Source organism: Xiphias gladius, chromosome 24 (assembly GCF_016859285.1).
Source record: "Xiphias gladius isolate SHS-SW01 ecotype Sanya breed wild chromosome 24, ASM1685928v1, whole genome shotgun sequence".
NCBI classification, from domain to species: domain Eukaryota; kingdom Metazoa; phylum Chordata; class Actinopteri; order Istiophoriformes; family Xiphiidae; genus Xiphias; species Xiphias gladius.
In genome coordinates this window covers 5,234,265-5,256,947 of record NC_053423.1, presented here as the reverse complement: position 1 = coordinate 5,256,947, position 22,683 = coordinate 5,234,265, and the positions used below count along the sequence as shown (strand labels likewise).

The window sequence follows — 22,683 nt, the reverse complement described above, 5'->3', positions numbered from 1 at the left end:
AGAGCCACATGTAATAACATGGCAATGTTCATTTCTCTGTACTCCAGCAGGTGAAACAGCTGTGTCACAATAATACCTCTTTTAGTTGCACTTGAAATAGTGTGGCAAGGTGCTCAAGACATTCTCGCAATGAAACCAGAGACTGGTCTTGGTTGCATTTAGAAATGTCAGGTAATCTGTCTTTCAGGGATGAAAAGGCAGCCGTTGGGGATACTCTTGTTTCCTCTGAAGAAATCAATGAAGGAGGGGGTTTTATTTGATAGAAAACAGGGAAGGAGAAACAGGTTTAAGCTAAAAACACATTTAGAAAATGGTGGAAAAAAACATTGCTTCTTTGAATAAACAAGGTAACTAAATGGATACTTAAGCCATACAGTAAAGTGTACCGAATAGACTAGAGAAAACTTGGCAAATTAAGCAAAGGAGAAGTTACAGAATTATATGAAGTGTCACATTAGGCAGTACATAGAAGCATACTGTAAAATGACTAATTACATACTCAATCTTGGCATACAAAACTTAGCCAAATGATTTCTTTGCACGTTTATCAATGAAACAAAAACAACATCTGAAGATCTCTCCACAATCTAATCTCCAAAATTTTAATTTGTGCATATACTCTAACTGCATCTTAACTCGAGCTTCCTTTCCTTTCGTCTCCTCCTTCTCCTACCCTACCAGTCTAAATGAATGGGCGAGCGTGTGGTGTGGCAGGCTGGAGGAGTTTTGATTTATTTCCACAGCTCACCCAAACTGATGCACTGACAGCCCGGATTGTTCTGTAGCCATGATAAATGCCCGATAAACAGACGCTCCAAGCCTGTTAAATGTGCTAACTCTAGATCCACAGGAGGCCAGAGAGAAAAATAAATGCTAGATAGGCAATCATAGAGTGGGCCACTGTACTCTTTTCTCTCATTTCCACATTAAAGCTACTAGGGTGATAGCATACGACTGGTGATTCCAGCTAAGTAGAACAAATGATCCTTTCATGGTTGCTCCCGTGATGTGGTCAAAAATGTGTAACAATGCTATTAACTAGCCCTGTGTTATAATTCTGCACAGCCCAATTTGTTGAAATCAATAATTATACTCATAATAGGTTAATTAACTGGTTAAAAAGAAATAGACAGTTCCTGAAGATAATCTCATTAAGCTACCTGAGAGGAAGAATCATTTTAAGACTTAGAGGGTGATGCTACCTCATCATTACGCTCTTATCACCCATTAGAGTATCTCTGTCTCTGTTCGCACATCCATCTTAGCCCGTCTGAGTCAGCACTGCCTCTGTAAATCACACACACTGGCCCTGGAAACAGAGTGAGCCTCCCGAAATGGTGTGTGTTGTCCTCCCAAGTTGCTCTAGCTTTCTACTGCCTTCAATAGGAGACCTTTAGGGTGGCTGACTGGCAGAGCCTGGGCAACAGAGCTGAAAAACAAGCAGATAAATCAGCTTCTGCCTACCCAGTTCTCCTCCTAGCGCCCATCACTCAGCTAAATGGACAGCACCTGCTGCAAATTTAGGCCTATCTGTACTCCAGTAGGTGGGTGGTGAGATAGGGTGTGGGATGGTAATGTGTGTGTTTGTGTTTATGGACTGGAAGAAATGGAGACATAGAAGCCTTTAGGTCTGAATTTTTATCAATAGTTTTCCTGCTCCCTGAGGCCCCAGTAGGGCAGTAAACTAAGGCCTCCAATAAACAATATGCAACACCATGTAAGCATCTGTCCTGAGGAGATATTTCAACATCAAGATTACAAAATCATATGAGCCAGGCTTTTTTAGTTTATAGGACTGTGTTAATAAGCAGATGTAATCAAACTTTAGCTAAGCTACCATTAAAACTTGCATCCTAGTTTTTCGGGTCCCATTTTATTTAAGTCTGTTGGTGTAGTCCAAAAGAATCTGCACTATCAATCTCTGACATCTCCCAACCCTTTCACCAGACGAGAACATCAATGTTAGACTATTCTGCAAAAGAACGGACTATGTGCAATATCTTTGCTTTTTTAAATTCTTGCTTTCTATAATATCTGCACGTGGCAACTACGGCAGATTTAGCATAGTGTGGTTATGTTAAATAACAAGGCATAAGTTGACTGCGGTAATCGCCAGTCTCCTGCCTGAAAGTCAAAGTTGCTATATGCCCATCCACCACTCCAAAGTAACAACCTTACTTTATTTGTCCCATTTAGGGTACACCACTTCCTGCATTGACAGTGAGCATTTGCTTTGGATGTAAATCCTGATGTGCTGAATTGTCCAGTACAGACATAATTCCTAGGATACTGAGTCTGCATTTCCTGTCATTTGATTCACAAGCATATGTACGGCCAATACATTCACATTCTCAAGGGTAAAACTTTCTTTTTGAATTAGTAGCAAGTAAAATGAAACTTGTGACAGGAAATGGAAAAAAACAAATACTTGGCACCTAAGTGATCCTGCTTTCTTTGGTGTTGCATAAAAATACTATGACTAGGTTCACAACCTGACAAAACAACTGAGTTTTGGACAGAGTATTACAAAGGATTTCCCCATTAGTAACAGCTGCATATTAGAGCTTATTCCAGCTGACACAGAGCAAAAGGTGGGTTACAGCCTGCACAGTTCACCAGTCTATCACAGGGCTCAAAATATAGTGATGTATAAACGAGCATGTATCTAAAATAAAAAATGGGTATGCACAACAGCCCATGGATGAGTTTGTCTCCCTCAGAGCTTGTTGGCAGACTGTACTGGGTTAGATTGGATTTACACAAAACTCTTTTTACATAATTTGATTCGATTATAATGCATCACTTGGAAATCATTTCCTAATCACAAATCATATTAACTAGCTCTGCAAATAGTAAATTAATTGAATAGTTTTATTTCTCAGATAATTCAATGCTGACAATTTTGAAAACAGTAACGTAAGTAAAAATACCAAACTTTTGCTGGCTACAGCTCCCATGTGTAAGTAGTTTACTGCATTTCTCTGTTTTATGACATTGATTAATTTTTCAGAGTTTGAACATTTGTTCTTATTGATAATTTACCGAAACAAGTTATGACTTAATTTTAAAAAATTAAAAGAATAGTCTACCAACTTAGAATTGCACTGAAAGGATCAAAATAGATGCAGAAGTATCAGAACAGTCTTTCTTATTCCAAACATGCTACTTATTTGTCAAAATCTGGCACCTACATTACCCACAGTGCAACTCAGAGATTCAGGTGTGATATGCTAGTAGCAGTTAATGTAGCCTAAAGCCTCTGGCCTCAAGCAGAGATGAGGAGCGAGCTACAGAGTTCTGGTGAGCTCATCGCTTTCTAACTCCATACCCCCGGATTTTTTTTCATTTTCAAACTTGTAGTCTACATTTCTGCTTTTAGTCTCCATGCCAGAACACCAACTATTAATAAGCTTCCTGTACACTTTTTGTTAATGCTAGCAAATTGGGAGACTATATACATGTTATGAGGAAACACGTGAAAATTCTGCCTAAATCCATCCATCCACACATTATCTAAACTCTCTTACTCTTCACAAGGTCTAAGGGGGGGTAGAGCTTTTTCCAGCTGACACTGAGCATAAGGTGGGGTAGACCCTGCACAGGTCACCAGTCTATCTAGATCTCACAATATAGTACTGTCTAAAGAAATGTAGAGTAAAACATGGGTGTGCACAACAGCCCATGGGTAAGTTTGTCTTCCTCGGAGCTTGGTGGACTGGCATCATCCTACAGTAAGTTGGGCTTTAGGAAGGCTTACTACCATCTCCCACAGGCCCTATCACTGTGCTGGAGACAACTGCAGAAGAGCCTGGAGTAGATGCATGCTCACAGGCGTGACATATCACCAGTCACAGGTGCAGTCAGAACACTTCTCTATCATTTCAGGCATGCATGTATTCATTCCCATCCTCCCTCTCAGGTCAGCTGTTCCAATCATCATCACCACAACAGGACTTCAGCGTTAGGTGGGTCTGGGCTGTTTGGCAGCACCATTTGTCAAACCTGCAGCACTCATGGCAATTAGGCACTTGACAAAAGCTTAAAGGCATATTATTCCATGAGATGTCCCCTGTGTGTGTTTGAAAAGCCATCGCCTGTGACTGCTCCAAATGTCCATCTGTGTGTGTGTGCAGAGGAGGAGGAAGAAAAAATGCAACGGTGTGAGCCGCGTTGTCTTATTAAATTATCTCTCCGCCTTTTACAGCAAGGCCCCCACCCTTCTCTTTCCATCTCTCTCCTAGGCTAAACATTTGTCTTTCCATTCATAGGTGAATTTGTATTCCATTGAGATGGGTTCCTGGTGGCGGACTGATGGTCGGAGAGGGGGAGGGTGAGGAATGGGTGCAAAGTCCACATTCAGGCTTGCTGTTTTTCATCTCATTGCTTGGTTACAGCACTCAACAGGCAGACAATACTGAAAATCAAAGCCTGTCCACAGTTGCTTAAACATGGCTTCTAATCAATGCAGTTCATTACAACTACTTGAAACTGCTTTTTCTTGATCACCTCATTTTTTTTTTTAAATATTTGTCATTGCATATATTTCTGACTCTTGGTGCATTTTTATGTAAATATTTTAAAGTCTTTTTGAATTTGTCTTAGTATATTCTTATGCAGGCATGTTACTTAGGGTATATAATATAATATAATATATTATGAGCTTGCTTGAAGTACAGAGTCAGGAAACTACAACTGTTTGTGTTTATAAGAACCCAACTTTCCACACAGGGATCATTAAAAATTTCAAGCTGTTTAATCTCATCTTAAAAATGTCAGGGTGCTTCCTGTTTGATACAGACCTCGTGCTCTCTCCTGTAGCACAGTATCATCGCCTGCTATGAGAGCTCCGTCTTGATTGGTCAGCTGACTGCTTAGTTAGCAACACTCCATTAAGTTGACACAGCGACTCCTACTACGAGGTGCACCACTTTGTCTTTAATCAAATTGACAGCTGAGTTGCTATAATCAATGGGGCTATTTACATAATGCCAGGCTGCAAAGAAACAAATGATACCACCTGTTCTGGCATTATAAGAAGGCATCTTCCAGCAACAGGGTATGACTGATATGGATGTTTGAAAGCACAATGGTAATATTTTTCTGACCGGAACTGAACATTTTTTCACTGTCTGTAATGGCATTTTTGTAGTAAAAACCTTAGGGTTTAGAATAATTCACAAGACAAACTTCATTTGTAAAGACTGCCTTCATACCAGGCATTTAAACGCCATATTCAAAACATATTTCATGAAGAATTTAACTGTTTTCAAGTAGCCCAGCCCCTTCTTCCATGCCTCTAAGCCAGTATCTAATTGTGCAATATCCTACATACATTTGGTGTGTTTGTATGTTTTTTTTATGTGAGTACATATTAATTACTATATGCTGCCATTTTGGTCAAATCTCTCTTCTAAAAAAAGATTACGGTATCTCATGCGACTTGCTGGTTAAATAAATATTAAATACATTTTAAAAATAGAATTGTGAAAAGGCCTTTAAATTTGGCCAATTTATGTTGACTAAATGCATTAAACATGTTTGTTCCATCTCAACATGAGCACAGTAGGTTTAGGTGAGAAAGACAAAATGTAAATATAACTCCTCAGGATACCTTTAATTCCTGTACTTGTAAACTGTTCTATATCAGTTTGTTAGAGTCATAAATGACTGTATACTGTATTATGTAGGTAAGAAGGAAATATATGATTTGATAGAAACGAGGTAAAATATCTCCTGTGAAAAATAAGAGTTGATATCTAGATCCTACTTTACTGTGTTCCATCCTGTGGCGTCCCGTCAAACTTTCCTCTGGTTTCTCCAATTTTAAGGATGACAAGTACCCCTTATAGATTTTGGAAGAGCAATAAAACTATGTCACAGATAATTAAACCAACCAGCCAGCAACCTTCTGAAAAACAATAGCCGAGAATCTCCAAGGCTGCTCTGCTGACATTTAGCCTTTCAGTAAAACTGTCTAGCCTTTTCAACAGCACTATGAAATCCACGGTCAACGTATACAGTTTCAGAGTGGACTTCTCTTTTAGCATATGTGACAGACTGAAAGAACAGCTTCCAGAGAGACTTTTACTGCTGAAGTAGAAAATTAAATGACTGAAAGGCACAGAGACTCAGTAAGAACCTTTCAGAATTAGTACTCTGCCAGGCAGACAGGTACATGTCAAACCAAGATTATAGTAATGCCAGTTGCAGGAGTTTTAGGCATTACTTACAAGGTTTTCAAAACCTGTCAGAAAATAATGTTCAACCTGTCCATATATTTTACAAAAAAAAAAAGAAAAAAAAGTTGCTCACTACAAGGCATAAAGAAAATGCAGCCCTCTCACCTATGTTTGTGTTTATGGTCAAATCTGTGTCCAGTTGTTCCCTTGTTTATTTTTTTTTCCGATCAGGCTTACTACATTGAACGTTAAAGTAATCCACTTTAATTTCTTGCCCACTCAGTGAATTACAGCTGTTCCTCTGAACCTCAAAAATGAAATTCAGCACAAACAAAAGGATGTGTGACTAATTAAAAAAAAAAAAACTTGCATTATTCATTTGTAATTATGCAGTGAATTTCATCATATATGATCTCACTTTAGTGCAGCGCTGCTAATGTGACTGTGGGGCTTGCTCTGCCCAGAGGTAGAATCATTTACTAATGGCCTCCGTTTGCTCCCCAGTCAATAATAATAATGAGCTTGTAAACAAACAAAAACCCATAAAACAGATTCTGGCACTTTCCATGTTCTCCATTTACAGGAACCTGTGTGATCAAATATACATAGGTTTCTATGGTAGCAAATCATGAAGAGGCATCAAGTTTCTCATGTCACACAATTGGTGGAGCTCCGACAGAGATGCCAGGGCCTCTTTCCTATAAGCCAAACCCGAGGCACAGTATCTATTAATAACCACTCACGATGTTGAGTTTTAGTATTGTGTTGTGGTTCTATTAAGTTACTGTATTTGAAAATGTGCTTATTAAGTTTAAAAATCAAATCTAGGAAAAATAGATTTGTGATAGAGAATAAATAATAATAGAGGAACTGTGCAATCCCTTTAAAAGTCAATTAAGTTTCATAAATATGTGTTTCTCAGACTTCATATGCAGGTGTTTTTTTTACTGCATAATGTTTTCCTTTGGAGATTTTAATTGCCTTTCTTGTTAGCAAAGCTGAGACCTTCCACTTTCACTGAATCGCTGTGAATTTATCATGCTTTACACATCAATAAGGAAATAATCTACTGTATAATATTGTCCACATCTGTTTGTCATTTCATATGCACAAGGAAATGAGATCACCTTCTGCAACGACTTGAAAAGTCATGATCAAGACAGGTAAAAAGGGCTTAACAATATTCCACAGGATGCAGATAAAGCAGCCATAACAGCGTCTCTGTCTTTAAAATTAAATAAAGATTGAAATTTTGCAATGATCCTGTACTGATAAAACTGAAACGGCACAGATGTGACAGGTGCCTGTTCACTTACATGCTTTGGGCAAGTCCGAGGAATTTATTTTTACTTATGGGTTGAGAGTTTAATTAAAGAATTTTTGACATGGAATCTATAACCTCCTGGAAGAGTATAATTAGTGTGGGACAGAATTGATTAAATGCATCAAGATGAGGATTGTCAACATCAGACATCATCATTATGAGGTCTGTAAAATATTGAAACAGCTTCTACTTTCTAATAAAACCATCTGATTATCAGAGCTGCAAGTGGTGGGAAAACCAGTGGATGCGGATTGAGTGAATGTAAATAATAATGGTAATACCTTTAATTCCGTTATTAAAGGCAAATAAAGGAGACTGTACAGTCTCAATTTCTGGCAAGACAACTGGCAAAAATCAAAACAGAACACAAAGCTTGGCCATAAACATCATGGCAATTAAACACAACTATAATCAAAATTTTTGAGAAGCAAGTTCTAGTAAGCTACAGTATCTCTGAGTGTGAGGCGTACAGCAACAATGGCACTGAAAGCATCCAGTTGGACTAGACACAGGGGAAATGCTTGAACTATACCCATAATTGAGGCTGTGATAGTCTTGGCAATTTTGATACAGACATCCTAATGGGGTGAGGCAAATTATCTGTCTTATAATCAGCAAGCCTTGCAAAGGCCTGAGCTGAAACTGCAAAAAACTACCTCTACAGAAATGAAGACACAAGGAAAAAAGAACCACTGAAAATGTCTGCATTGGGATTGGACACGTGACGTAGAATATGGGATCAAAGATGGGTGCATCTAAGACATCCTTACAACAGCTTTACTCCTGGGAATATTTCCTTATTCAAGGCAGCTCACGTCAAATGCCAAACTATCTGGAGAACAGTAAATCTAGTGAAGTATTTGCCTTGATCCCTCCCCTATTTCTGTCTCAGCAGATTCTTACATTTCCATGCTTGATCTGCCGTGTCGCATCATTTTGCAGATTGCTTTCTCTTTGCAGAAGCAGGACAGCCCCAGCTGACTAATCAAAATGCTTGCAGTGCCCAAAGAGAGGCCGGGAATCTCAGAAAACAAACACCCGCACTAAATCAAAAGTGATTTCAGAGGATGATCACAGATGGTGCGACCAAAGAGTGCTCCGACAAATTCTGTGCGTCCCCGGTGATTCATACATTTCCTATGCTGCGGGCTACACTTCTCTAAAATAGCCGGTAGCCCATTATGAATGCAAATAAAAAACATGGCTTGAGACCAGCTCTGGAGGTTTATGCAGTAACTGACAGGTAAAGAGATGGCTATGTAACCACCTAGATAACTGTGGCAGACAAACATATTCATAGAAAACGTAACAGGAGGTCTAATTTCCAAAAGATGGGAGAGGAAATAAAATCTACATAACAGCAGTCACAACAACTTGATTAAAATCTTCTCTCTCAGTTCCTTTACTTCATATTGAATTGACAATTTCATGTTAACAAATCTGTAAAACTCTCAGTGGAGTTCAGAGACTTTCAAATCGATACTGTGGTGTAAGTGTGTGAACGCAAACTTATAATCTCACACGCATGCAGGCACACGCAGTCACACACACAAGGACTCACCCCACTGCAAAGGAGCAAGCTGTAGGTGCTCCAGGACCAGCTGGTTGAGGACTCCCTCCACGCTGGCCTCTCCACAGCGCCGCAGGGAGGGGTGGGAGGGGTTAAGGATAACAGCATGGAGAGGCTTTTTGCATTTCCAGAGTTAATCAACATGGGAAAGTCTGCTGTTTACACATATACGATATTTTAATTGCAATATTAGGAGTTATAATACAAAATACATAACACTGTAATTATAACAGGCTAAAATTGTAACAACGCTAATGAACTCTGCTATCCAGAGAAAGGAAGCAGGAGGGCAGGAGATTTAGTATTTGAGAAGATATTTGCACTGCCTGGGGCTATATTTAGGTTCTCTGTCTTAACTCTATTCAGTTGGGGGGAAATTCTGAGACATCCACTTTTGGATGTCATGAAGGCAGTTTTGTAGGGATTCAGTTTTCTGAAAAATGGTTTGCAGAGCCGCAGCTTAGGCAAATCTGTGTAGATAAATGTGTGGATGCAAGCTAAACAAGAACTACCACCAAATCCGTCATCAAGGCATTAAACACTTGTACTAGTTGTCTAGGTATGCAAAGAAAAATGTAAAATGTAAAGAAATGTGTAAGAATATCAGTTACTATACAGTAAATTCTAACCGGTGTATAATATGGCACTGGTTGTTCCAGTTTACAGCTGTATTAGTTTTAATGATAAAAACCCCTAGAAACTGACTACATCGTCTAATTTTTGTGTTATGCATTTATTTAGATGTCAAAGGTGCATGGAGAGCATGATTCCGTAACCTGACAATAACGACATCTCTAAACTCATCGCGGCGAAGGCTATCGATGTGTGAATGCTGCATCAAAACAAATATGACTGTCAGAGAGCAATTACCCAGGTAATATGTGATGATAAGGACAACGCTGATCATTTACACACCTGACATTTGGAATAATGGGTGAGGCGAGCAGCACCCAGAGCACCAAACCTGTGTCTATTAACCTTTGCGGGAGAGAACAGTATGCATGCAGAGGGAGAGAGAGAGCAAGAGAGAAGGCATTTACAGACAACACATAGTGTGCTGAGAACCCTGTCTGCTGTACCCGCTGGATTGTTTCCAAACTCAGAGTCTGACTCAGAATGAATCACATGTCATAACATGCACCTGCATCTTATTCGAATGAACAATGGCAGTGTCGCGGCTTTGATCACTCACAGCAGGAACATTTTCTACTTCCAGGCTTCAGTGGAACTGCTGGGTAACAGGAGCACTCAGCAGCTACAGTATGTCTTCATGGGTACATCCTGGATCACACAGTAGCAAGATGATCATTAGCCTGAGCATCTGACTTTCTGCTGCAGCCCTCAGTCCACATGCGAGTCCAATTTGAAAGTGACATGTTTCATAATATGAGAATGTTTAATATATCTAATGACCCAATGCACTAAGAGTAGGTACTACTTGACTGTATGGTAACCCTTGATACATTGGATGATTCCACCAGTAAAGGACACGCAGTAAATTTCGCCAACAAACTCTGTTGTAAGAGTTTTCATATTTGCATCCTAACAACCGACAGCATCCTAAAATATTAGCCACATATGAATACTATTGTTGGGCGTTTTTTTAGCTATGCTAACACAAGAGATTAATTACACCATACATTGGGGCAGCTAGTGAGATGTCTTAATAACTGCTGGATGGATTGCTGTGAAATTTGCTACAGATATTCAAGGTCCCTAGAAGATAAATTCTGATGGCTTTGGTGATCCCCTGACTTGTCCTCTACTACCACCATCAGGTCATAATTTAAATGCACATGAGACCTTGGTTTATGACCGAATACCAGCAAAACTACTACAATTCCCATCAGCCACAAAGTCAGCTGTGTGTTTAGTGCTGCAGGAATTTGCAAAGGCGAGCATGCTCACATGCTAAACGACGGTGAACCTGGTAAATACTACCTGCTAAACATCAGCATGCCAACACATTCACTGTCCTTTCACCTGTAACTTAAAGTCGTTGTAACCCAGCACTGGTGTTACACACTGTGTAACAGATGAAGGAAACCCTAATCGACTTTAGATTTGTCAAACATTGCAGATAAAGGGTGTATTGGTCTCACTATACCAATTCAGAAACTAGGAACAACTGCCTTAAGAATACAGTAACTGCTGTATTGGAAACAAGGGGTCAAAACTGGTGCACTATCTTTCATTGATCCATCCGTCGATTTTCTGGCACCTATTCAGGTATGGGTGACAGTGGCAGCAGGCTAAGCCAGGTAGCCCTGATGTTGTTTTCCACAGCCATGTCTTTCAGCCCCTCCTGGGTTAAAAATGCTGCTTATACTGCAAATATTGTTTTGTAAACTTTTACTACAGATATCTAACTTTTAAGAAAATTCTGGTTTGTGAAGTCTGGTTCTACATTGATACATTTGAACATGGGCCATGCAGTGGGTCGTGTGGACTGCATAATGTACATTTAATGGGACGGACTACAACAGAAAATTTTGTAAAAACCCTTGGATTAATTTGTGGCTGGGTAAATTAAGAATATATTCTAAAACCAACATCCAACTGCAGTGTATCATATATATTTGTGGCCACTGAGCAAAACATTCAACAAGTCAATTCCCTGAATCTGCTACAGACGTGAGAAACCATGAACACTCTGTCAGTGTACAAATGATCAACATGCTTGTCTAGTCACTGAACTTATTTTCAGCAATCATTCAGAGTTTGGCACTCTTCTGTTCGTTGGCCTAAATAATAATTTTATGTCATGCATCACAGCTCTTCCTGGCAAAGGAATATGGACAAGTCATTGTTTACATTAAGACAAAACTTTATTGTTCTCTACAGGTTTTATAAATATAAATGCCTCCTAAGTGTTGCTTGGAGAATTGGTGCATCCCTGCTCTGGGCTGACAGAATACTGTTAATATTTTTTGCTATTTACTTTTGATTAATGCCACCTATATGGTGCCTGCTTATGCGTTATATTAGCAACTTTGCAGTCACACTGCTTGTAATATAAACAAATAGAGTTGCAAGAGCGGACCTAACTTGAGTCTAAGAAATAAAACAAACAGTGCTACCTAGGGAGTACAGCTGAGCATGATGCCTTGACGGTGATATGTACAATTTTAAAACACGTCCTAAACTACACTTGTGTCCACTGAGAAAAATCTATACTTTAGGTAACGTGCAGTCGCTTCTGACTGGCTGCAATATAATAGGCAAACTGTCATCCGGATGTACTCTGCTGGCTATGATAGCTTTACAATGAGTTATAATAGCAACTATTATAACTGTGTGAAGTTATTATATTATACTATTATTATTATTAATAAGATATTATGAGACAGCTTTGTGAAACTAATGAACCTCCACACTGTACATTCAGGGATGAATCATGAACTTTGAAATGACCTCCTCAAGGCCAAGACAAGCATATAGCATTCCCTCCTTCATTTCTTTTACTTCGCTCAGTGCTTGCACTGTATAAAGCAAAGCCTTTTCCTATGAGTGAATCTCTATAACTAACACCATCAATAAACAGGATTAATATTGCAGGGACCTCATAAATTACATATTAAAGTGACTGTTACTTTGCTCAAGGCCAAGCGGGGGCTTCTGAGTGTGACATGCTCTGTAATCAAATCTTTTATTTCTCAAGTTTTTCATGTTGTAAAAGGAAAATCCACCCTGAAGCAGAATGTACATGGTGCTATTCCAATGATTTTAGACAGCTGAGTCACTATCTACACACAGAGAAGTGTTTCCCTGTGCAGGAAATGATAGCATCAAGACTTATCTTGATAACATCATGTGACAATTTTGGTGTCGGTCTGTAGACAATGAATAAGTACTTGACTCAATAGAAGTTCTATTCCATCCAAATGTGTTTTATTTGAGCACAAGGCTTCCAGCTGTGAATGAGAAAAATGTTGCTTTGATGAAGGTTGCAAGACTGAAATGGCACACTTTTCATTTTTGGTTCGTCTTTCCACTTTGGCCTTGAAGAGAGTGCCATATGTTTTGCGCTACACCATTTCTAAGTGTTCTTTTTCTTTTTGGTTTGGTTTGTCCCAGTCTCTACTGAGCAGCTAAAGGATTTGTCTGTTGATGACACAATCTCTATAGAGTCTGTCTATATGCTGCTCAGCTTCAAAAGAAGCTTGTTTAAATTCACAAATTACTATCATAACACATGTTTGAAATTGGATGATAATGATCAAACAGGCAATTCCAGGCGTTTTTTTTTTTTACTGCAGTAGAAGGAGTGCTATCAGACTTGCTGCTGCAAACACATTTGTATATCATTTTCTTTCTTCATTCCTGCCTACATGCTGCCAAATTACTTGTAGATGAAACAATGCACATAATGATGGGAGTGTTTACGCCTTCAAAAGAAGGAAAAATATAATGGCAAATTCAGTAGTGCAGAGATTTGATTCATCATTAATTGCACACCATGCTCACCATCAATATGACAGGCAGCTCTTAAATCTCTAAATATGTGCACCAGTAACTGCCAATTGATAAGTAATGGGCTGATACAAGTCAATATTATGCATGATGACCAGTGGCTCTTTTCAGCAGCAACATGTTATGAAACTCATGAACTTCACCAGAATCTTGACTGCAGAAACCCGGCCTTTGACTTTCTCACTGCCCAAATAGTCCCTGTTACCCTCGATGTTACTACTTTTCGATGGCCAAGGGCTTAGCCTGCCATATTGAAAAGTCCCATGCTACACTAGTGCGCAACATTCATGTAGACTCAGTAAATGTACACTGGTGTTATTTTTAATCTTGAAGCCACTGTAATAAAGGCTTTTTAACTTTTGCACTTGAAAAAGCAGTGTGCCTTGATTTGTTTGGGGAATTCCATCCTTCACTTGTGTAGCTGTGGGTAGGACCCCCACCCCCTTGTGCAGCATCCCTGCCTAAGGTAAATTTGTATTGTTGCAATATTTCATTTTTTTGTTTTGTTTTGTTTTAATTGTCAGCAGCTTGTGCTTCCCAGATGTTTCCTGTTATTTGTTGTACAATGCCTTTAGTCGGAAGGCTTGGACTGGATTCAGACAATCCCTCCAGCATTAACAAAATGAAATACAGTTTTGAAACAACAGCAGCACTTAAAGTGTTGTATTGTCATCGGTGTAGCCATTTTGATGTCTAAAGTACATTTTCTAACAATGTCATTTTCATATCATCTTATTTTTTGTCTGACATAACATTATATAGTCCTGTCATGGTGTGATTTTTACTGTTGTAAACCTAATGTTTATTTGCTGACAAACAGTATATAGCAATAGGTTAATCTAATACTCTAATAATATGTTTTTGCAGGAGTAACCATTAATGTTTGGGGTGGAAATTCAGGTCGCTGACATTAAAAAGAGAGGTTATTAAAACATAGTATAGTGTGTCTGTTAACAACCCCACAGACAACACATCATAATCCAGTTTGCATCAGTGTTACAATTTTAAACCTATACATTTTTGATTTCTGGCAACAAGTGTGTTTATGGTGTACATGTAAAAGCAGAACACAGAGAGCAGCATCCTGACAATGATGGTGTCACAGATTACCTTGGATGGACCACAATGCTTGCCCACAAATTAGGACCTATGGGAAAATGTTATATAATACTAATGCAAGTATTTGGCACAACTTCACATGCCCCCAGCACACACACGCACGCACACACACGCACACGCACACACACACACACACACACACACACACACACACACACACACACACACACACACACACACACACAAAGACATCACTTCACAGTGTCAAAGTGGCAAGTACCCCACCCTAAGCTTTCCCATCTGTCAATGTAGGCAAACCGTTTCCCTGCTGTCCAGAGGGCCTCCACATGTAGGACCCAGATGTCCTGTATCTCTGATCTGACTGAAGTCAACAAATAACATTCAATAGATGCAACACTGACTAAATCTCTAACCAGTCAAAACTATCGGAGATAATTACCTGTAATTGGTTCAGGAAATACCAAGGACACTTACCTATGAATGTAGGTACCATATCTCCTTTACCATCTCTATCTCCCGTTTATCTAGAAATGACAAATTCAGGCTGCTTTCTCTTACTTAGCTTTACCATACACGTAGCCAATGGAAGGATATGATGCTCCAACAGATGCCCAGCTTGCTGTTAATCTGGCAGCCCTGGGCATGTTGTCGCTCCTCCTCCAGCTGTTTTGGGTTAGTGAAGCGAGCTGTCTCCTGGTCCAGCTGTGGCAGACTCTCAAAGTCAAACTTGTCAACCTGGATAGCCATTCTGCAACAAGAGATGGGAAAAACATTTACAGACACAGGTTTTTGCTTATATAATTTCTGACTGGCCAAAAGGAAATTCCGTTTTATTACTAAGGGATGTGGTTGCATAACTGTCATTTGAAACTTCATAAATAAGTTAATAAAATGTCAAATAACAGCTTTTCTGAGGGCTCATATTTATGAATTGAAAGCTGCTGATAACTGTATATTTGAGCCGAAATGTAGCTTTGGTGTTTTTTATTTCTTCAATAATGTCCAAGCTTTTACTCTAAGTATTCAATTAAGAAGTATTTTTGTTTTCAATAAACGGTTTATTATTTTTTCAATTAATAGTTTGGTCTAAAAAATCTATTTAAAAAACTTGATGAATGCCCATCACAATTTCTGAGAGACAAAAATTTACAAATTTTAATTTGTTTGATGAAGAGTCCAAAACCTAAAAATATTCTATTCACAACAATATAAAATAGAGATAAGCAGCAATTATCAATCAGTTGACTGATCAATTATCAGTTCAAAAAAAATAAGACTGTTTGATTAATCAGCTAATTTCTGGACTAATTTAGGGTTTGCCCCCAGAATTTTTTTAAATTTTGGATAAACTATTTAAAAAGCATGAAGACCATGAGAAAGTAAACTCAGAACTAAAAAACAATAATTGTAATAATTTTTACATACTGTGGAATCCAAACATAATATTGCATTTGAATAATTTCATGATCAGTACTTCCCATAGACAGCAAATGTAAATAGTTATGATCAATTATACAATTAATAAGAACCAAAAGCCATACAAAAGATATAGAACATATTGGACTTAAAAGAAATTAGCCACATTAGCATCACACAAAAGGTAATGCCACAAAGTGGAACAGCCAAATTCTTAGTGAAATATGTGGTTGTAGACGCTTTGTGACATTGTGACTACATGCAGTGCTAGTAGGTGAACTACTGTAGCTGGTTATGGCTACCAGCTAACACACTAGTTAGACGGGAACATGCTAGTACTATCAGTCACAGCAACCCTCCAAACGTCTTTCCAAGTTCTTTGTGCTGTGCCACTTACTTCCCCTGACATTTTTACTCAGGATTGTACATTATTTCATTCAATAAGGAATCATGAAGGGGAGGAAGAGCTTGTGAGTTTGCTACCTGCCAGTTACAGAGTTAGTAAGTTTTTAGTAAGCTCTTTAGTTCAAACTTTCTTATTGAAAAAATTTATTTGTACCATCAACTCGTCTCATAAATGTCTAAAAACAATTCCTCTTTTGTGGAGTCGTTTGTGCGTTTGTACAGAGAAGGGATAAATAAATAGTGGTGCAACAGAGCTAACAGGCTACGATAGCCTCCTCCATTTTGGCCTCTGGTCCATCAAGGGTCAGAACAGTCAAAACAGCTTGTTATTGGTCGGCATAAGTGTGCGTGACATTCATAGATTTACTTTTCCCGCCGTGAGGGAATTCACTGATTGCGGGGATTCCATTGGATGCTGGCAGGCCTAGGCCTTAATTGCAACAAAATGTAAAAGTATGTGCACCGGGTTTCAATAAGAGCAAGATGTCAACAAACATGATTGGAAAGAAAATTTTAAACCACTTTCCACCACAACGAAACTTAATGGGAACCTAATTTAAAACAGCAAAACCATTTTAAAAGTCAATAAAACCCATTAGTGTGGTACTCATTTCAGAAAAAACTCCTCTCGTGCGCTTTTCAGGAGAGGGTTGAATATTTAATACTAAAAATATGTTGAGGTGAACTACATATTTAATGATAGACTTTCTGCATTTACAGTACCCTTTTCTACCTTAAACTTCAATAGATCACAGAGGTCTGTGCTCGTCTTCATCTACGGAATATCTCCAAGGAAAATCTTGCTTACATTCCTGCCTGATGACAACCAATCCTGCCTGATATGTGTGGTTTTGCAAGTGATAAATTATTTATCTAGTCTGAACAAACACCCTTAGGCCCAAGCTTCCCCCTCTATACTGATGGTGTTTTCGAAGTTATTTATTAACATTGCCAGGTTGTTCGTTGCCCGAGGTTACACCTAGTGCCACATCCAGCATTCAAAGTGTAGGTGCTACAAATTAAGCACAGACCACAGCTGCGCTCATTAAAATGACCCCGAAGCCCACCTGTAATAACCCCCACAGCATTCAGGCCCTGCATTCAAAGATGAAAATATCAATTGGATGTGTTCTTTCTCTAACTGTACAAGTCTCTGGAGAGTTCAGTACAAAGACAGTGGATGGAGACATCCTAAGGGGAAAGAGGAGATAAGAGAAGAGGAATATGGGATGAGGTACACCACTGCCGGTGCACCCTGGAAGAAGCTGTGTGTGATGCAGCCCACAACCTGAAAACTTCTCTGCCTCACTGAAACACTATGAAATACCAGCAAGCATTAAGGCAGCATTAATTGATGAATGCTCCTTTTTTTTGCCACTTGGGAGCTGCAGAATACGCTGTGAACACATCACTCACACATAACTATTAATATTACTATGTAAGCAAACACTTGCCTACCCTCGAGAAGATAAGGAGCTCAATAAAGTTCATTTGAGTCTTGTTATTGGAAACTTTACTGTTATAGCTCTGTCTGATAACCACCAACTTTGGGGGGAAATATCAGTCTCTTTAGCTGCTAGACTGTTCCCCAGCTAGTCGCTAAATTAGTCTGTCCATGGCTACCTGCTCCAGTAAGGTGGGTTTATCCAAGCTTCTTTGCTGAAAACAGGTGACTGCTGCAGCATAGAATCAGGCCAATGAGAGCGGAGGATCAAACCAGTGATTAAACAGTGAAGTTACAGGCCAAAAAAAAAAGAACAGTTAAATGTTGCTCCAAATTGGCTGGATGAGTAAATATGAAAACATTACCTGACACATAAGCTATACCAACATTATAATATGACAGTATGCTGTTTTTTTCTGGATTTTCTTCCCCTAAAGTAGCATGTAATCTATCAATTTATCTGAAAACTTAAAATCACCAAAGCTGAAGATGTGTATCAAACTTCAGCTCGAGAGTGTAGTATTGGCACAATAGAGCAGCACTTCACAGGGACAGAATAAATGTCACAGGCCTCTTACTGGTTTCATGGTGAGTGATAGGGCTTTACTTCAAGTATTTAACTGGGAGACAGACACCTTCAGCGTCATCTTCACACAGAGAGACCAGAACCAACCTGCAGTCCATTTTTCCACACCCTCAGCAATCCTATCAATTCCCTACTTAGAGAAATGACACAATGTGGCTTTGAGTTGGGCAGCCAACTGCAAATTACCTGGATATTCATCTCCACGGGACGCCAACTTGCTATAAGAGGTTCTTATAAAAGCAGGGTTTCGGGCAGAGTGTCATTCCCTGTTTTTAAGCCTTGATAAATTGTTGCTTTGACAGGAACCACGCTGACCAATGCAAATGATTTCACAGTGAACATATTCAAAAGCTGAGGCCACATGTGCTTAGCTTTTTTCGTTCTTTTTAACAGGCAAAACACAGTGGATCCATGTACTGACTGGAAGGTTCATCTCTGGATTTCAGCGCAGAGGCCACGACAGCTCCCTGAGGAGTCATTTTCACTAAGAGTAAGATTGACAGAGCACATTCAGATTGGCTTCACTGGCCAGGGCTTGTTGAGTTTTCTCAATAGGTATCATAATTCATCTCTCAAATTATGAATTACCACATGAACAGAGGTTATATGAAAATTGTATTAAACACGCAAATCACAAATTATCCATTTATAACAAGCGATTTGATTCAGATGTCTGATAGTCACAGTTTCCTGTATCTTATATGTCTGTTTGGTCATTACGTTATTTTGACTTTTACAATAGCCAACTCACAGGTTTCATAACAGGCGATCTGCTACCTCACCTGTCTTACATAAAGTATTGCAGATCGTTAATGAAATTACACTATGAGAAAAAAAAATCTCTTGGTGCGTCCAAAGACACACATACATCAAAGTGATGTGGACGAGAGAAGGCAATGCAATTATCATTTCATAGCCTTTACAACAAAGCAGAAGACAAATTAAATAACAATTAAGACTTCAAAACAAAGACGAAAGGAAAGCTCCTGGTCTTGCTGTGCCACACTCAAATACATCCGCCTTTGAAGATTAGTGGCACAAGGCTTATGTCACTGACTGAAGTCCCATCTTCAAATGGGTGCTGCTTTTCATTCAGTCATCTTCAAAAGAAGACATTACACACTAAGTCTAAAAATACCACGTTCCAACAATGCAAATGGGCCCTAAATGGGAAGGCACTGTCTGGCAAGGCCTGGGACTGGTTTTCTTTGAACAGGTAATTACCAACAGCCAGCACCCAACCTTCCAAATTGACACTTCAAATGGGAAGTAATATGGAAAGGCATGTTTTTCAAGACTAAAATGTTTAGCATTACAGCAGTGAAAAGAGTATTTTACATTTCTTGTAAATTTGATTCACACACAGAGCACAGCAGTATCTGTACAGTACTAACACTGGGCTAACTGTGTTGTCTTGTATTTGAAAATTATGTTCTATATTGGTTTAAAATGTGCTCACTATATGGTATGTACCAGTTGCCTATACTGAGCAGTGGAGTAGAGATGGTAAAAGTGTTAGGAATAACTATCATTGACATACAAACTGTTTTATGACTTCGGGAATGGCAGTTCCATAACTGTCATTTTAAAATCTCAACAAGTTGATATATGTTCAAATACATTTTATTTTTCAGGGCATTATACAGGAAATCAAAGTTGATTAGAACTGCTCATTTAACCCAATATTTTTTCCTTGGCGGTTTTCTGGAAAAAAGTAAGAACTCAAAAAAACTTTAAAACAGTTTCTGCTGCAATAAAACCTAATTTGAAAATAAATATTTCAAAATATCCATAAAACCTACTGAGGTGTAAAACAATGTAATGTAAAGTACAAGTAAATCCATAGAGTCCATGTTGGTTATAAGTGCAACAAAGACCACATCCAACCCCCAAGCAACCCTAAAAGAGCTTTTTACTAAGGCAGGACAGCAAGCTCTCCCGACACCACTCCCACCATCTTCTTTTTCCATTGATTTGATTGCTGAGTCTTTCAAGGATTAGGCCATATCTTGAGACTAATCTAGCATATTACAAAGCTTTTAATGGCAACCTGTGTGCTGAGTTGGGGCTACCATGGAACATCTCTAGGCCTAATTCCCAGTCCATTTCACCTCCCTGCCCCCCTCCAGCCCCTAACAGCCTGTCTGGCCTTTATTTCCCTGCCTGAAAAAGGAGGCAAGGGTAGATGGGAGATTGGATGGATGGATGGATGGATGATGGATGGAAGGATGCAAATATTTCACCCCAAATTTCTATCTGCTCAAAATGATAAGATGTGAATCATTTAGCATTCAAATAAATCCAACAATGACATGCATGGATGGGGGCTTGATTTGCAGAAATAAGCAGTGGTATGTGTCCATGCATACAGATAGAGAGGTCTATTTTCTTGTCAGCATGTGTCAGTCAGCGGGTCTTTTACTGGCCAAATAGCATTTTCATCAGTGCAAACAAATGTTTTTTTGTTTTTAAGCCTGCTTCTATTTGGAATTTTGATGACTCACAATGAGCTAGAATCTTAGTGAGAGTAGAAGCCAAGCAGAGGTAGATCTGTTTTGCTCAGAGCATGTTGAAAACAAAACGCATAAGGCACAGTCATGTTCTGTGCTATTTTTATGGTTCTGCCAAGCAATGCATGATTTAATAAATTCCACCAAAAGATTATTGTTGAGTGAATAAAATTTTGGTTTAATAAAAGCCATCAGCAAGGAGAAATAAGATTAAACTATGTCTCTGCGGTTGCAATGACTATTTAACAAATAACTGTCAAAATCAACCATGTCTCTTATAGAATACATTTGGATAAAAGTAATTTGATTTTTCAGTGTGTTTTAGAAGAAACAGTACAGCCTAGATTGCTTTTCACAAGAGACAACTCATATCCTTGTGCATAGACATCAAAAACAAATTTTACTGCTGTAATTTACAAAAATACACATCAATTTAAACTGGGGTTGTTTTTATTTTAGCTGCTGGTGCAAGGACTGCTCAACATGTGAATTTACTTCATAATCAGGGACCCATAACACATGCACATTAGTAGAACCTAGTCCACCAGTAGTTGGCAATTTAAAAACCAGAGCACCTAAAGGGGCATAAAACCTGGCAGTTGAAAAATTTGAAGAGAGTACCTTAATTTGGTGGCAACGTTTCTCACAAAAAAAAAAGATGGTTAAATATAGGCAGCAGTTTTAGCACTTATTTTATTTGGAGAGAACACAGTGAATGGATTTCCACGACACTTGGAAGATATTACCAAAAAGTGAATATCAACTCAAATGAGAGGCAACAAAACCAATGAACAATTAACATTTTTTTGTGCTATGGTTAGGTATTCTGATGGTCAAGCATAGAGGACTGAGGGTTCTTTCATTTTATTTTTCTGCCAAAAAACATATAGCAAACCAGACCCGTACCACTAAATATCATCATGTCCACCAGGTCTGACTTTTGTCACCATAATGCTAATTACCGCCCTTCTGCAGGAAGCTGTGGCAGCGAAGGCTTTTTTAATAGCGGTCATAACACTGGCTTGGGATCAGTCGGTCACAGTGAGATGACCCCTCCCTAATTAAATGCCGTGTTGCATCAGACCTAAAGTATGGGATAATCACATTAAAGCATATGGGGTTGCTTTCATCTGACCACTGCGAGGCTGTGAATCATTTCAACTGCGGGGTCAATAACTATACCATGGACACAAAAATAACTGCCAGTTCAAATACCTCAGAGCTCTGAAGATGCAAGAAATTTGATTCTGTAAAAGCAAATAATTTATACAGAATATAACAAATTAAAAATAATTATTCTGATGATGGTGATATTGTTGATGCTTCATCATTTTTTCTGTAATTTACTTCCGGTCAAGTAATGTTGCTGTAGTATTACAGCTACAACAATGCTGCTATTGAGTATTTAACTTTGGGGGAGATGTTTTACTGTACAGTTGTCTTGTGGTTTTACTACTATCTGTGCAGGTTTTACCAAGTAAATGAATGTGAGCATACTGTGAGCAATGTGTACAGCTTGAATTATCCCCTTCACAGCCTGCTATAGAACGACAAAATTATTTGCAATCAACATTTTATCAGAGCCTTTTCACATCTTTTGTAACAGTCCAGTGTTTGTGCTTTGTCACAAGGGAGAAGCTGAGAGCGAAGTACTAAGAGAGTGAGAGTGTTTTCACAAAGAAGGCTATTTTTAGCT

General features: G+C 38.8%; 1 protein-coding gene across 7 annotated transcripts in view; it reads right to left on the bottom strand.

Moving 5' to 3' along the window:
* The window catches only part of trappc9 (trafficking protein particle complex subunit 9), a 206,214-nt gene that overhangs the window by 62,053 nt on the left and 121,478 nt on the right, over window positions 1-22,683 (bottom strand). For all 7 annotated transcript variants that reach the window (XM_040121713.1, XM_040121717.1, XM_040121715.1 and 4 more), the window contains 2 exons: window positions 15,221-15,374; window positions 9,065-9,155 (listed from right to left, as the gene is read on the bottom strand). In XM_040121713.1, the coding sequence (XP_039977647.1) occupies window positions 9,065-9,155; window positions 15,221-15,374 (245 nt within the window). The remainder of the gene's footprint in view (window positions 1-9,064; window positions 9,156-15,220; window positions 15,375-22,683) is intronic.